The sequence below is a fragment of the Scyliorhinus canicula genome, chromosome 1 (assembly GCF_902713615.1).
Source record: "Scyliorhinus canicula chromosome 1, sScyCan1.1, whole genome shotgun sequence".
NCBI classification, from domain to species: Eukaryota; Metazoa; Chordata; class Chondrichthyes; order Carcharhiniformes; family Scyliorhinidae; genus Scyliorhinus; species Scyliorhinus canicula.
In genome coordinates this window covers 171,404,481-171,421,401 of record NC_052146.1, presented here as the reverse complement: position 1 = coordinate 171,421,401, position 16,921 = coordinate 171,404,481, and the positions used below count along the sequence as shown (strand labels likewise).

Here is a 16,921-nt window from a genome sequence, read left to right as displayed (position 1 = left end):
AATCTAAATAAATCACGTCCACTGGTTCTCCTTTGTCTAACTTTTTTGTTACCTCCTCAAAGAACTCTGAAAGATTTGTCAGACATGACCTCCCTTTGACAAAGCTGTGCTGACTCAGTCCTATTTTACCATGCACTTCCAAGTACTTCGCAATCTCATCTTTAATAATGGACTCTAAAATCTTACCAATGACCGAAGTCAGGCTAACCGGCCTATAATTTCCCATCTTCTGTCTCCCTCCCTTCTTAAACAGTGGTGTTACATTAGCCACTTTCCATTCCTCTGGGAACCTTCCTGCCTTCAGTGATTCTTGAAAGATCATCACCAATTCCTCCACAATTTCCTCAGCTATCTCTTTTAGAACCCTGGGGTGTAGTCCAACCGCTTCAGATTATTTATCCATCTTCATACCTTTCAGTTTCCCCAGAACCTTCTCCTTAGTAATGGCCACTGCACTCACCTCTGCCCTCTGGTTCTCCTGGAGCTTTGGCATCCCACTGGTGTCTTCCACCGTGAAGACTGATGCAAAGTAACTATTTAGTTCCTCTGCCATTTCTTTGTTTCCGACTATTTACTTCCGACTAGTCACTATCTGTGTGGAGTCTGCACATCCTCCCCGTGTGCAGGTAGGATCAAGGAAAACCCAAAAGCTTTCTATAGGTATGTCAGGAATAAAAGAATGACTAGTGTAAGAGTAGGGCCAGTCAAGGACAGTGGTGGGAAGTTGTGTGTGGAGGCTGAGGAGATAAGCGAGATACTAAATGAATACTTTTCGTCAGTATTCACTCAAGAAAAAGATAATATTGTGGAGGAGAATGCTGAGACACAGGCTATTAGAATAGATGGCATTGAGGTGCGTAGGGAAGAAGTGTTGGCAATTCTGGACAAGGTGAAAATAGATAAGTCCCCGGGGCCGGATGGGATTTATCCTAGGATTCTCTGGGAAGCCAGGGAAGAGATTGCTGAGCCTTTGGCTTTGATTTTTAGGTCATCATTGGCTACAGGAATAGTGCCAGAGGACTGGAGGATAGCAAATGTGGTCCCTTTGTTCAAGAAGGGGAGTAGAGATAACCCCGGTAACTATAGGCCGGTGAGCCTAACGTCTGTGGTGAGTAAGGTCTTGGAGAGGATTATAAAAGATACGATTTATAATCATCTAGATAGGAATAATATGATTATGGATAGTCAGCATGGTTTTGTGAAGGGTAGGTCATGCCTCACAAACCTGATCGAGTTCTTTGAGAAGGTGACTGAACAGGTAGACGAGGGTAGAGCAGTTGATGTGGTGTATATGGATTTCAGTAAAGCGTTTGATAAGGTTCCCCACGGTCGGCTATTGCAGAAAATACGGAGTCTGGGGATTGAGGGTGATTTAGAGATGTGGATCAGAAATTGGCTAGTTGAAAGAAGACAGAGAGTGGTAGTTGATGGGAAATGTTCATCCTGGAGTTCAGTTACTAGTGGTGTACCTCAAGGATCTGTTTTGGGGCCACTGCTGTTTGTCATTTTTATAAATGACCTGGAAGAGGGTGTAGAAGGATGGGTTAGTAAATTTGCAGATGACACGAAGGTCGGTGGAGTTGTGGATAGTGCTGAGGGATGTTATAGGATACAGAGGGACATAGATAAGCTGCAGAGCTGGGCTGAGAGGTGGCAGATGGAGTTTAATGCGGAAAAGTGTGAGGTGGTTCACTTTGGAAGGAGTAACAGGAATGCAGAGTACTGGGCTAATGGCAAGATTCTTGGTAGTGTAGATGAACAGAGAGATCTCGGCATCCAGGTACATAAATCCCTGAAAGTTGCCACCCAGGTTAATAGGGCTGTTAAGAAGGCATATGGTGTGCTAGCCTTTATAAGCAGGGGGATTGAGTTTCGGAACCACAAGGTCATGCTGCAGCTGTACATAACTCTGGTGCGGCCGCACCTGGAGTACTGCGTGCAGTTCTGGTCACCACATTATAGGAAGGATGTGGAAGCTTTGGAAAGGGTTCAGAGGAGATTTACTAGGATGTTGCCTGGTATGGAGGGAAGGCCTTACGAGGAAAGGCTCAGGGAATTGAGGTTGTTTTCGTTAGAGAGGAGAAGGCTGAGAGGTGACTTAATAGAGACATATAAGATTGTCAGAGGGTTAGATAGGGTGGACAGTGAGAGTCTTTTTCCTTGGATGGTGATGACCAACACGAGGGGACATAGCTTTAAATTGAGGGGTGATAGATATAGGACAGATATCAAAGGCAGTTTCTTTACTCAGAGAGTAGTAGGGGTGTGGAACGCCCTGCCTGCAATAGTAGTAGACTCGCCAACTTTAAGGGCATTTAAGTGGTCACTGGATAGACATATGGATGAAAATGGAATAGTGTAGGTCAGATAGGCTTCAGATGGTTTCACAGGTCGGCGCAACATCGAGGGCCGAAGGGCCCATACTGCGCTGTAGTGTTCTATGTTCTATTTTCTATGGAATGCACAGGAGTAGAAACCATGCCTTTGATTAATAAAGTCCTGACTGGACCACAACTGGACTGCTTTCTGGGCAGTTCTAACCTATTGTTATCCAGCTGATCTCCCCAGGCTCTTTTGGTGAAGCATTCAGTCTCCTTTTAGCTTGCAACAGGAGTGAGAAGGGAGGAGAGCGATGACCACAATAGCCAGCAGCGGCTCTCATTTGGCACCAGCTGCCTGCATAGGAATCCAAACAATTCCTCAGTTCACCAGGCCAGCACTTCAACACAGTCAAATACCACCCTGTCAGACTGATAATAGAGGCGGGATTCTCAACTTCTGAGATTAAGTGTTGACGCCAATGCAGGATTCGTGGACTTTCACAACAGCAAATTTGTCACTGCACCTGGACCGATTCAGCGACCATTGAGGGGCTAGCACCAGCGCCATGTGGAACACTATCAATTCCAATGAGAAACGGTGCCGGATTCATCGGGTTTGTGATTGACACTTAGGAGGCTGACAAGCTGCAGCCGCATATACACATTTCACTCCCCAGACACACCATCCCAGCCAACAAGGTGGCAGCGAGGAGAGAGGCACCCCATTTCATCGATGCCGCGCTGGAGATCCTTCTGGATGCGGTGGAGGAGAGCGGATTACCCTATACCCTGGCCTGGTAAGGAGGTTGCCAGCTGCCACCTTTTGTCATGCATGGCAAGTGGCAGAGGCGGTCAGCACCACCTGTAAAACCGTCCGGACCGGCCAGCAGTGCCCGATGAGCCTCCTCAGGGCGTCCATGGTGAGTAGGCAGAACTGTGCCCCTGGTACTAACCCACATTCTACACATCTGGGACCCGACGCCCCCTCTCACCTGGAGGGTGACCGAACCCCCACTCTTTCCCACACGTCAGCACCCATACCGGTCGCCATGGCAGGGTGCCCTGACCACTGAGACCACCAGCTGCCCACCCGCTGGGCTGCATGAGTCAACAGTCTCCAACACTGTCGTTTTCTGTTTCCACCCCCGCCCTGCCGGAGCATGGGAAGTCATGAGCGGGACCGCCGGACAAACGGCTCCTGACCATGGCCGAGAGGAGGGCCCTGGATGTGGTCGGCAGTCCGGAGGAAAGAGAGGCTGCCGTGCTGGAACTTGGCCGTGGGCAAGGAAGTGAGCCCCCACGTAGGTGGGGTTCCCCACGACACATGTGCCAACCGCTCCCCCTCAACACCAACCCTACACTACCCTCACCCCATACCACACCCCCCAGCCCCAGCCACGCGCCCACCCCCACTCTCTGTGGTTAGACCAGGATCATGGTCTAAACATGTGTCTTGTCTTGTGTCTGCAGGGGATGGGGCTGGTCCATGATCCGGTCCTCAACGCTGAAATCAGCTCGGACACCAGCCCTCTGCCCGAGACTCAGGAGACACTGGAGCTCGGGTTGGAGGATGACAATGATTTCCCATCACAGCTGTCTGCAATATCATCCACCATCCCAGAGACACTCACCTCGGGTGGGCATGCTCATGAAGAGGCTCCTGGGACACTCTCTGGTGCTTGCCACACAGCTGACCCAGTACAGCAGGTGGAGATGGGAACCCCCAAGGGGGCAGATGGTCGGAGGGCAGGCTGATCCCAGGAACCAACTATTTCCAGATGGGTCTCGAGCTTCTGGAACAGACAGTCCCATCAATCGTGGAGATGCAGTTGCAGAGCCAAGGACTACATGAGGGTTGTCGACGAGCATCCAGCACCTGAAGGTGCAGTTGGAGGAGTCCAACCGCCTGCAGGAGCAGGAGGTGGTGTGGACAGTGCATGCCAGCCTGACGAACAAAGCAAAGGTGGCGTCCATGGTGGTGGCATTGGGGTGGCAACGCTTTTAGCTGTGGTTCAGCATGTCCAAGGCCTGGGGCATTCTGTGCAGGTGTTGGCCGAGGCCCAGGTCAGGCGACCATATCCCAGAGTCATCTGGAAACTACAGTGGCACTCCTGAGTGCGGCTTAGTCACAGCAGGCCATAACTGGGAACATTAGCAGCATTGCTGAGAGGATGGGCAACATGGCACAGATGCAGAGGTAGGTATCCCAGAAGATGGTGGCACAGCCAATGGTTGATGTGGCGCAGTCCCACTCAGACATGGCTGACTCCCTGTGCTCCATGGCCGCGAGCTTACGGATCCTGGTTGAGACCAGAGCAGACCGCCAGCACTGGCAGTGCCAGGTGGCGGGGGAGCCTCAGAGGATAGCTCCCTTCGCACCCCATCCCATGGGATAGCCCGGGGGCCATTGGGCACCCTGAAAGAAGGAGGTGGTGATGGGGCCCGTGCCGGTGACTCCCGCAGAGGAGGAACACAATTGGAGGAGTCCCAGAGGCTACGGGCACAGGAGATGTCGCCGGCAATGCGTGGCACCGAGGCCAACACTGCTAGGGTGGTGACCGCAGTGGAGAGCCTGGTGCACAACGTCGGCAGCATGAGTGAAGGTATGGTACAGTTGGTGACGGCCATGGCTGAGGGTCTCAGCAGACTGCCAACTCACCCCATGTTGGGGGATGTGACTCACTACCAGGCTGACCGCTCTCAGATGGGAACGGCCGAGGTGCTGCGGAGCTTCTTCCACTCACAGGTGGGCATTGCCGAGGCGCTGCAGAGCATGGCCCAATCACTGAGGAGCATCACCGAGGCCATCAACACCATGGTGCAGACATTGGGTAGCTGCCAGGGCTGGCAGAGACAGATGATGCAGGGGCAATGGGGGCAAACCAGTTATCCCTCCATCCCGAGGTGAACCCCAGGGCCCTATAGGCACCGAGAAGAGGAGGGGGTGCTGAGTGCCAACCCGGACATGTCCCATGGAGTGAGGGTGGTGGTTAGCAGCTCCCCTGAGTTCTGTCCCTCTGATGAGGCCGTGTCTCGCAGCCAGCACCCGGAGCAGCTGTGCATATGTTGTCGACAAGTGCGTATGGGCCCTCTGGCCGCAGAACCCCACAGGACCCTCTCCAGGGGCATCAAAGGCAATGGGATGTGGCACGCTGCCACCTGCCTTCACCTCAGATGTGCATCCTCGGGACACACATAGACGTAGCGGTAGTACAAAAAAGGTTAAGCACGTTGAGGACACTGACAACACCAGGGGAGGTGGAGAGAGGGCAGGGTGAGGGGGGTGGTAAGGGGGGCTAGGCAGGTGTTGGGGAGAGTGGGACGGCACCATTGAGAGAGTGGTGCATTGTTGGACACCTGTCACACATTAGAAACCCTTGACCACAAGCAGTATGATGCCTCTGTCACTTTATTCCACAATGCAGCCTGACTTCCGATCCCTTGAACGATTTCTCCAGGCTTCCCCCCTTTCCCGTAGTACTCACCAGCTCTCCAGCCGTGGAGATGTCCCCAGAGCTGTGTCCCAGCTCCTGGGTGCTCGGATGTTGGCTGCTGAGTGTGTGGTGTTGTCTCCGCTTGTTCAAGCACATTGTCCATGCATCAAGGTGCGATTGGGATGCTAGGCAATGACTCCCACATGCTACATGGTCCACCCACCTACGGGAACCCACTTGGGTTGTGTGAAGTGCTCACTTAACCACGCTTGCCAATTCCCCATTAGCAATAGCCTTCAGCCGCATGGCCAGAGGCCTCGGCAGTTGGTGGGGTTATCGGTGAGGCAGACGGGCAGGGGCTAGGGTTACCCCTGGAATTGGTATCCATAATCCAGTGTCGGCATGGTGATGCCGTACGTGGTTGCCCACCCAGCACCTCCCCCTCCCCACCCCTGCGGATGGTGCCCCCTCCCCCCAGCTGAGGGTCCCCCACCCCCCACTGAGCACTGTTGTGGCAAGCCCAGTACCCCCGGGCTCTTTACCTGTGAGCAAAGATGGCTACTCACCTCCCCGGCTCCCCGCTGAAGCCCTTCCACCTGGTTCACGTTTTTCAAAAGGACTACTAATCAGCCCCAGCGTGACCACACACTGGACAGGCCGATGAATGACAGGAGGCCGTTGGATATGGAGTTGCTCCCAGTTAATTGTATGGAAGTAGGGCTTAAGTGGTAATAATTGGTTTCTTCCCATTTTACAGTGAGACCCCAATTTTGCCCACAGGAGTGGGCCAGTTGCATCGAAAACTGTTTGGCGCCTGGCGCGGTTCTCATTTTAAGCCTCTCCCGTTATTCACCGGCCTTGTTCTGCTTGAGCGCGAGTGCAACGAGGGCTGAGAATCGCACCTTTTATCTCTTAACTGCTATCTTTCATCCCCAATCAAACAAAACCCATCTCAGGTCAAAACCCTTCTTTAGATATAGTTAGCAGACCCAGGAATACTTGCTTTGTAGAGAAGTCTTGGATGAACTACTTTGAGAGAGAGATTCTTCAGGATCTAACTAGGAAATCCTTGTCTGTGTCAAACTATTGTTTAACTTCCTAGCATTTGGCAAAACGCTGCTATTCTGTTTAGTCAAACCTTTTAACTCACTGTTTTCAGAAGCTGTTAGTCTGTCACAGACAGATCTAAACTAAACTCAACACCTGACTGCTTCAGCCCTGGTTCCTCCCATTAGCCACATCATCTCTATCCCACAAACTGGGTTATGACCATCTGACTGAGTCTAAAATCAATGGGCGTAATTCAACAGACCAAAGTTAAAATCCGGTTTTGGGTGTGTTTGGCAAGGAGTTTCACGATAGCCATGTTGGCGAGATCGTGGCCTGTATTCAACAGCACTTAGTGCCAAAAAGGAGCCCCCATGAGATTCCCAACGTTACAGGCTCCCCCACTGTTTGATTCACCTGATTCCTACCTAAGCTGCTCGACGCTAACAAGGGGGAGCTGCTTTTAAATGTTCCCTCACCGCTCACTCTCAGTCAACACACATTGTAAGGAATTTGTTCAATCCTTGTCTGTTCCATGTGTCTTTTTCTTTATTCCTGTTCTGAAATCTTTCAGCTTTTGTTTTAAACTGCAGTCTTTAGTCAAACGGAAAGCACTATTGGTCTAATGTTCTGGCCCAAGACCCATCTTGATGCTCGGTGGCATTGTCCATGATTTCATTTTTATGGCCATGTCCGTTTCAGACTTGTAGGCGCTGACGTCGCGGACGCCGGTCCTGGGGGTGCCAGAGGCGCTGTCGTTCCGACAGAAACTGGGGCCAACCCAGGGGCCGTACCTTTCATTTGGATGAATCTGCGGCGGCTACTCCCGAGGACATGGAGACGGAGGACGACTGTCTGCAGCTGCATTGTGTGGCAGCTTCCCGTTTGGCCCCCATTAAGGTGACAGGACAGGTCAATGGTCACCCGCTTGAGATGGAGTTGGACGCTGGCGCAGCGGTCTCCGTGATCGCCCAGAGGACATTCGACCGCATCAAGCAGGATATACAGACCCTTACGTTAACCGACACACAGGCCAGGTTGGCCACAGGAGAACCATTGGACATTGCAGGAACTACGATGATCCCTGTTGTTTATGGACGCCAGGAGGGGCGTTTCCCATTTATCGTGGTGCGCGGCCATGGGCCCAGCCTGTTGGGTCAGGACTGGTTGCGCCACTTGCGGCTGCAGTTGCAGCACATCCTCCAAACAGTTTCTGGAGGGTTGACGGAGGTACTAGGACAGTATCCAGATGTATTCCAGCCCGGTTTGGGGAAAATAAAAGGGGCCGTAGTCCGTATCCAAGTAGAACCAGGAGCCACACCGCACTATTTCCGGGCGCGCCCGGTGCCTTATGCCTTGCTCGAGAAGGTAGAAGGGGAGCTCACTCGTTTGGAGACTTTGGGTATTATCAGGCCCGTCCGTTTCGCCGACTGGGCAACACCAATTGTACCTGTAATGAAGCTAGATGCCACAGTTCACTTGTGTGGCAACTATAAACTTACAGTGAATACGGTTTCCCGGCTCGACCGATATCCAACCCCTTGCATAGAGGATTTCTACGCAAAGCTTGCAGGCGGACTCTCGTTCACTAATTTGATGTGAGTCACGCTTACCTACAGTTGGAGCTGGACCATATGTAACTATTAATACACGCAGGGGCCTGTATGAATATACACGGTTGCCCTTTGGGGTATCCTATGCCTGCTCTATTTTTTAACGCGTCATGGAGGGCATCTTGAGAGGTTTACTGCATGTTGCTGTCTACTTAGACGACGTTTTGATTCCAGGGACATTGGACCAGGAACATTTGGAAAATTTGGAGGTTGTCCTTAGATGCTATTCAGAGGTTGGAGTCTGTTTGCGTCGTACAAAGTGCGTCTTTGAGGCGAAGGAAGTAGTCTACCTGGGTTATCGGGTGGACCGCGAAGGTTTGTACCCCGTCGCAGAGAAGGTGCGCGTGATTCAACAGGCCCCCGCCCCGACTGACACTACACATATTCGTTCATTTCTCGGCCTCGTAAACTATTATGGGACATTCCTCCCCAATCTGGCAACTATGCTGGCCCCGTTGCACCTTCTGCTAAAGAAGAATCACACCTGGGTTTGGGTTCAGCCGCAAGAAACCGCTTTCCGGTGGGTAAAACAACAATTGCCGTTGTCTGGGTTACTAACCCACTATGACCCTAGAAAGCCTTTGCTCATCATATGTGGTGCATCTCCGTTGGTATTGGGGCCATCCTGTCCCACAAGATGGAGAACGGGGCCGAGCGGTCGATAGCTTTCGCCTTCCGGACATTGACTACAGCGGAAAAGAAGTACGCACAGATCGAGAAGGAGGGCCTGGCAGTGGCCTTTGCGGTGAAACGTTTCCACCAGTATGTGTATAGCCGCCACTTCACTATCGTGACTGATAGAACATAGAACATAGAACAGTACAGCACAGAACAGGCCCTTCGGCCCTCGATGTTGTGCCGAGCAATGATCACCCTACTCAAACCCACGTATCCACCCTATACCCGTAACCCAACAACCCCCCCCTTAACCTTACTTTTTAGGACACTACGGGCAATTTAGCATGGCCAATCCACCTAACCCGCACATCTTTGGACTGTGGGAGGAAACCGGAGCACCCGGAGGAAACCCACGCACACACGGGGAGGACGTGCAGACTCCGCACAGACAGTGACCCAGCCGGGAACTGAACCTAGGACCCTGGAGCTGTGAAGCATTTATGCTAACCACCATGCTACCGTGCTGCCCCTAATCATAAGCCTCTGCTGGGACTTTTCAGAGAGGATAAGCCAATACCGTCCATTGCTTCCGCACGGATCCCCACGACCGGTGAGGTGGTTGCAACCCTAAATTTTATGGACACCTTGCCTGTCACGGCATCACAGATCCGTGAGTGGACCCAGATGGAGCCAGTCCTGTCAAAGGTTCGGCACATAGTCCTGTATGGTGGGCAGCATAGACGAGTTGCGGGCATTTTCCTCCAAGCTGTCAGAATTTAGCGTGGAAGACGGTATCTTCTTGTGGGGGACGCGTGTGATTTGTGCCGGAAAAAGGACAGGAGCTGATACTGAGAGACTTGCACAATGGGCATTCGGGTGTGACCAAAATGAAAATGTTGGCCCGGAGTTATGTCTGGTGGCCAGGCCTCGACATCGACATTGAGAAGGTGGCCCAAAACTGCTCCATTTGCCAGGAGCATCAGAAGCTTCCGCCGGCCACGCCCCTACAACACTGGGAATGGCCAGGGCGGCCTTGGGCGCACTTGCATGCGGATTGCGTCGGCCCTTTTCAAGGATCCATGTTCCTTCTATTAATCAACGCCCAGTCTAAATGGTTAGAGGTGCATAAGATGGTCGGCACAACGTCCTGCGCAACAATTGAGAAGATGCATTTGTCTTTCAGTACGCATGGCCTCCCCGAGGTGCTGGCCACGGACAACAGCACTCCGTTCACAAGTGAGGAGTTTGCGAGGTTGATGAAGATGAACAGCATACACCATATCCTCACCTCCCCATACCACCCGGCTTCAAATGGGTTGGCGGAGCGCGCAGTGCAGACATTCAAACAAGGCCTAAAGAAGCAGTCTTCCGGGTCGATGGACATGAGACTGGCTTGTTTTTTGTTTTCATATAGGACCACCCCCCATGCAGTGACTGGGGTAGCTCCCGCAGAACTCCTAATGGGCCGGAGACTCCGCACCCACCTTAGCATGGTTTTCCCGGACAGTACGCCGCACTCAGGAATGGCAGGGCCATGGCTTTTCTCGGCACCGGCCAATTCGGCAGTTTGCGCCCGGAAACCCAGTGAGCGTTCAAAATTTTGCTGGTGGTGCCCAATGGGTCCCTGGCGTTATCTTTCACCGAATGTGCCCTATCTCTTACCAGGCGCAAGCCCAGGGTCGTCTCCAGCGCAAACATGTAGATCACGTTCGGTCCAGAAGACCATTTCTTCCAAAGGTTCCCCGCTCCCGGAGCTAATTTCTACAGCCACAGAGGCCAGACACAGTGGAAAAGATTCCTCACAATCTTCCTCTGGTGCCGCACTCAAAGCCTGCGCAGGTCGTTGCAGAACCGCGTGGAGATAGAGACGCCGAGGTGACGGAGGCAGCGGACTCCGACTCTGAGATGGAGATAAAGAGCGCCTCAGAGGAGGAGTCCTCAGGCCCACAGGCCGTGGATGTACAACCATTACGCCGTTCATCACGAAAGCGCCGTTCTCTGTCTCGTTACATGCCGCCCGATCCAGCGCCTCATACAAATGGTGTCCGGCCTGCGGCAAAACGAGTCCGACACCCTCCTTCGCCAGGGTCTTCGGTGGATTCCTTGGACTTTGGGGGGGAGGGATGTTATAAGCTGTCTGCTTAACCATTGGCTGGGGACTAATGGCAATCCCACAATCCTTAGGGAGTATGAGCTTCCCGAATGAGGGGGGCGGAGACATCATCAGCAGATTCCCTGCATAAATAGAGCTGGCCAGTTTGGAACCAGCTAGAGGAGAGTAAGCAGCATGAGATGATGCTGCTGCTGCTGCTGCTGCTGCTGCTGCTGCTGCTGCTGCTGCTGCTGCTGCTGCTGCTGCTGCTGCTGCTGCTGCTGCTGCTGCTGCTGCTGCTGCTGCTACATGTTATTGTAAATAAATGTTATTTCTTTCTATCCTTCAACTTGCGCTGGATTTTTCATGGCCCTCACAAAAGTAGGATTACTGGATTACGGGGATAGGGTGGATGTGTGGGCTTAGAGTGCACTTTCCAAGGACCGCTCGATGGGTCAAATAGCCTCCTTCTGCAGTGTAGAGATTCTATCATTCTTTCCGGCTGCAGAAAAGGAAGGAAACAGCAGCCTCCAGGCATCTGCAGCCATCAGCAGAAGCAAGCAACAAATGAACCTGCAGCTGTAAAGTGCTCTCACTACGAGCAAGGACAATTCCTCATTTGAAATAGCCTCCAGTGTGAAGCTAGAGGCTGCTCACAGTCAAAGGGGGTAAAAGTGATTTGGGTGGCATGGTAGCACAGTGGTTAGCACTGTGGCTTAAAAGCGCCAGGGACTCCGGTTCGGTTTTTGGGTCACTGCCTGTATGGAGTCTGCACCTTTTCCCCGTGTCTGGTTGCGTTTCCTCCAGGTGCCCCGGTTTCCTACCATACGTCCTGAAAGACACGCTTGTTAGGTAATTTGGAACATTCTGAATTCTCCCCCTGTGTACCCGAACAGGTGCCGTAGTGTGGCGACTATGGGCTTTTCACAGTAACTTCATTGGATGGACGGATGGAATTGTTTATTGTCACGTTACCGAGGCACAATGAAAAGTATTTTTCTGCGGTGCCGTTGGCGATGATCTTTGCGTGCTCACTCTCCACTGGAGGAGTACCGGATGATTGGAGGGAGGCGAATGTTGGTCCCCTCTTGAAGAAAAGGAATAGGGAGTGGTTGGTGCCTGGAATGCATTGCCAGCAGAGGTGGTGGAGTCAGAGTCATTAGGGACATTTAAGCGACTGAATGGACGGCAGTAAATTGAAGGGGTGTGGGTTCGGTTGATCTTAGATTAGGATAAATGGTCGGCACAACATCGTGGGCCAAAGGGACTGTACTATGCTGTACTGTTCTATGTTTTATGTTCCAAAATAGGGCAACACAGGGCAACACAAGGTACACAATGTAAATACATAGAAACTGGCATCGGATGAAGTATACAGGTGTGTAATCATTAATCAGGTCAGTCCATAAGAGGGTCATTTCGGAGTCTGGCAATAGCGGGGAAGAAGCTGTTTTTGAATCTATTCGTGAGTGTGCTCAGAATTTTGTATCGCCTGCCCGATGGCAAAAGCTGGAAGACTGAGTAAGCCAGGCGGTAGGGGGTCTTTGATTATGCTACCACTTTCCCAAGGCAGTGGGAGGTGTAGCTAGAGTCAATGGATGGGAGGCAGGTTTGTGTCATGTACTGGGCTGCGTTCACGACTCTCTGAAGTTTCTTGCGATCTTGGGCCAAGCAGTTGCCATACCAGACTGTGATGCAGCCCGATAGAAGGCTTTCTATGGTGCATCTGTAAAAGTTGGTAAGAGTCAGTGTGGACATGCCGAATTTCCTTAGTTTCCTGAGGAGGTATAGGCACTGATGTGCTTTCTTGGTGGTAGCGTCAACATGGGTGGACCAGGACAGATTTTTGGTCATGTGCACACCTGGGAATTTGAAGCTGTTAACCATCTCCACCTCGGCCCAGTTGATGCTGACAGAGGTGTGTACTTTGCTTTCAGAAGTCAGTGACCAGCTCATTAGTTTTGCTGACATTGAGGATAGATTATTGTTGTTACACCAGTCCACTCGGTTCTGTATCACCCTCCTGTATTCTGACTCATCATTGTTTGAGATCCGACCCACTAGGGTCATGCCATCAGCAGAAATGTAGATGGAGTTGGAATCAAATTTTGCCATGCAGTTGTGTGTACAGGGAGTATAGTAGGGGGCTAAGTACGCAGCCTTGCGGGGCCCCGGTATTGAGGACTATTGTGGATGAGGTGTTGTAGTTTATTCTTACTGTCTGTGGTCTGTTGGTCAGAAAGTCGAGGATCCAGTTGCAGAGTGAGGAGCCAAGTCCTAGGTTTTGGAGCTTTGAAATGAGCTTGGCTGGGATTATGGTGTTCAAGGCGAAGCTGCAGTCAATAAATAGGAGTCTGATGTAGGGGTCCTTGCTGTCGAGATGCTCCAGCAATGAACATAAGGCCAGGAAGATGGCGTCTGTTGTGGATCGGTTGTGATGTATGCGGATTACAGTGGATCAAGGCATCCTGTGAGTGTGGAGTTGCAGAGTAATGTCAGCCTACTTATTATTACTTCAGGACAGAAGCTACAGCAGGGCTCTGTCCTGGGAGAATCTGGTTGGACAGACAGGCTGAAGCTGTGCTTGCCCCAGTTATGGGTCTCCACAATATTTTCAGATGGTTTAAAGGCTTCACAGTCACAAAGTTCTCACTCCCCCCCCACCCCCCCCCCCCCCCCCCCCCCCACCCCCACCCCCATGGCCCTGGGGTGATCCCTGACCTGGAAAGCTTCAACCCCCTGGCCAAGACCAGCACATCTAAGGGTTTCCCACCCCCACTCCTGAGCACTAGGGCAGCAGCTCCGGTGCGCTTGACCTGCATGCTTGAAAATGTAAATGGCTACTCACCTCATCAGTTCCCCTCAGCAGCCACGGTGCCAGCTTCACGTTATTAAAAAGTAGTACTAAATTACAAATGTGTGATGTCCTGCTGGGGATTCGGGTAATTCTTGGGAGGCCACTGCATTTGACTTCAATCTCATTAATGAGATTGAAATGAATGCAAATTAAGGTGAACGATATTCACACCATTTTTGGGTGAGATCTGGAACTCACTGTCGGGAGTTGACCAGATGAATCGCAAAATGGTTCAAGCCTTGCAATTCCCAATTTTACTCTCTCCCACTATTCACCCGGCGTGCCTGGATCTGCGCCGGGCACAACGCAGTCACGGAATCGAGTCCAATGTCTCTTATTAGCCACTCCCCTTCTGTGTTTCTATTGACAGAATTCCATTAGCCCAACGTTGGCAAACAATATCCATGGCTGAAATGAATTTTGTTCATATTTTTACAATGCTTTAATTGCAACTCTGTAGCCCCAAAGTCTAGCTGCCTTTCAAACCAGGATTTCAAAAAAAACATGACTGCAGCAGTCAGACACACCCTGGCCCAGGCATTTAATCATTACTCCACCAGCTACATATAATACAATATATATCGGAAATACCTAAATTCATCACATTTGCTGCCATCTTGCCGAGGATCCTGGGAAAGACATTTCAGATGGGAAACCACTTGAAATATGTAAACTGAAGTCCTATGACGAGCATGTCACAGAGAAATAAAGTGTCTTCATTCCACAGAGAGTAGAAGACTATCATTTGTCAAGAGCAACCATCAGGTGAAGGGTTCAGAGGGAAAGGAGGAGTCCAGTTGGAAGGGAGTTAAAGTGACCAAGTTCAGGGACACACACATTATGTACCAAACATGATCATTTGCAATGTTAATTCTCTCCTTGCTGCCAAGGCTGACGTGATTCTTTTTCTTAGGTGTCCATGTGAAATTTGACCTGAATAAAGAACCGGGTCACAGGGTGGTCAAACTGGATGTTCTCTGCTCAAAGTGCCGTGTGCCACACTATAAACGACTCAAAGACTCCAAAGTTTACAAAATCATTGTCAACTCTTACCTTGCTGGAGGTGGAGATGGGTTCACCATGTTGAAGGACAAAAACCTCAAACACGATACTGGTATATACACATTTCCAACAGATGTTCAAATCATCTGCCATTTATTACCAACATGTTATACTACAGTTCCTGTCTGTCCACAATGTTCTGATTGGTCAATCAGCTAATTTGGTGGGCAAGGCATGAGCCATGAGGCAAGCTGAAGCATTTGATGGATGTGAGCTTCCAATGGTTGGCAGTGATCAGAGTTTGGGTGGGGAGTTGGTGGAGGGGGGGGGATATCGGAGGGTGAGGGGAAGTCAACAACAACATTCCTGTGGCTGGAAGGAGGATGATGGCATGCGAGGAGAGAAATGCCAACGTGGGAGAACAGTATTGGGGGCTGACAGCCTGGCAGAATGTTGAAGCATGGGCGATACAGAAAAGGAGCAGAGTTGCATGGGGAGAAGGGTTGGGGTAGGGGATGGAATGGGCTGGGAACAATAGATGTGGTCTGAAATGGATGGCATGGGAAGATGGAATGGCACAAGAGAGAAATTAAAATGTTTTGCGGGTTTCTGCTCGTATTTATGTGAAATGTTACATTAATAAGTATTTTTTTTCTGCCGTAGGTGACACCGATTTTACAGTTGTTTCAGAGTACATCAGACAAATGCAAAAGGTTTATCCTGCCGTTGATGGAAGAATATCATTTATTGGAAAAAGGGGCACACATTAATCTGATTTTTTGTCTCATTTTTTGCTTGCTCTTTCCATTTATGATTATGACAAATTAATTAGTTCAGTGACTCCTCTGTTTGCCTTCTAAATGAATTCTTGTTAATGTAATTTGCTTATTCCCAGAGAAGTTAATCGTTTTTTCCGTTCAAATCAGTGATGGCTTGATCTCCAGGCCAGCTGCTCACTGAGCATGTACATGGGTATCTGGGTAATGGAGTGGAGCTGAACAGAGCAACCAGCGAATGCCCAAAGAAAGGTTTCCATGTACGTGGTGATTATCAAAGCGTCACAATGTCTCAAAGTGCTTTTCTGTCAATGTACATACATGTTGTCATGTCGGAAGCACGGCAGCCAATTTCTACACACGGTCCCACAAAAAGCAACAATCAGTTTTCAGTTCTTGACTGAGGGATAAGTTTTGCCAGGCCACCAGTTTAGGGTAAGAGTGAATCAAAACCATTCTCTTCTTCAAAACAGTGCCATGACATTGTGTAACTCTGCCTGAAATGGCAGATGGAGCCCTGGTTCCACTTCTCATAATCAGGGAAGTGCCTCCAGCAGAGTAGTGCTCCCTCAGTACTACATTGGAACGTCAGTCTGTGCAACTCTCTAAAATAGGGGTGAGGGTATTACCCTTCCGAAAGAGTAGCCGCCTAGGCCCACTCTCCCGTCCCCATACCGAGAACCCCACCTAACCTGCACATCCTTGGACACAATGGGCAATTGAGCATGGTCAATCCACCTAACCTGTAAATCTTTGGACACTAAGGGGCAATTGAGCATGGTCAATCCACCTAACCTGTAAATCTTTGGACACTAAGGGGCAATTGAGCATGGTCAATCCACCTAACCTGTAAATCTTTGGACACTAAGGGGCAATTGAGCATGGTCAATCCACCTAGCCTGTAAATCTTTGGTCCTATGTTTAAATAAAGACAGTTACAGAGAGTACAGAAACCGTGTTTTACTAAAAGTATTTAATAATAATGATCCTTATTATTGTCACAAGTAGGCTTACATTAACACTGACATGAAGTTACTGTGAAAAGCCCCTCGTCGCCACATTCCAGTGCCTGTTCAGGTACACAGAGGGAGAATTCAGAATGTCCAAATTACCTAACAGCACGTCTTTCGGGACTTGTGGGAGGAAACAGGAGCACCCGGA

General features: G+C 50.6%; 1 protein-coding gene across 1 annotated transcript in view; it reads left to right on the top strand.

Moving 5' to 3' along the window:
• The window catches only part of LOC119969319 (5'-nucleotidase-like), a 121,772-nt gene extending 106,018 nt beyond the window's left edge, over window positions 1-15,754 (top strand). The window contains exons 8-9 of the mRNA XM_038802797.1: window positions 14,896-15,096; window positions 15,648-15,754. Of these exons, the coding sequence (XP_038658725.1) occupies window positions 14,896-15,096; window positions 15,648-15,754 (308 nt within the window). The remainder of the gene's footprint in view (window positions 1-14,895; window positions 15,097-15,647) is intronic.
• Window positions 15,755-16,921: the final 1,167 nt, after the last annotated feature.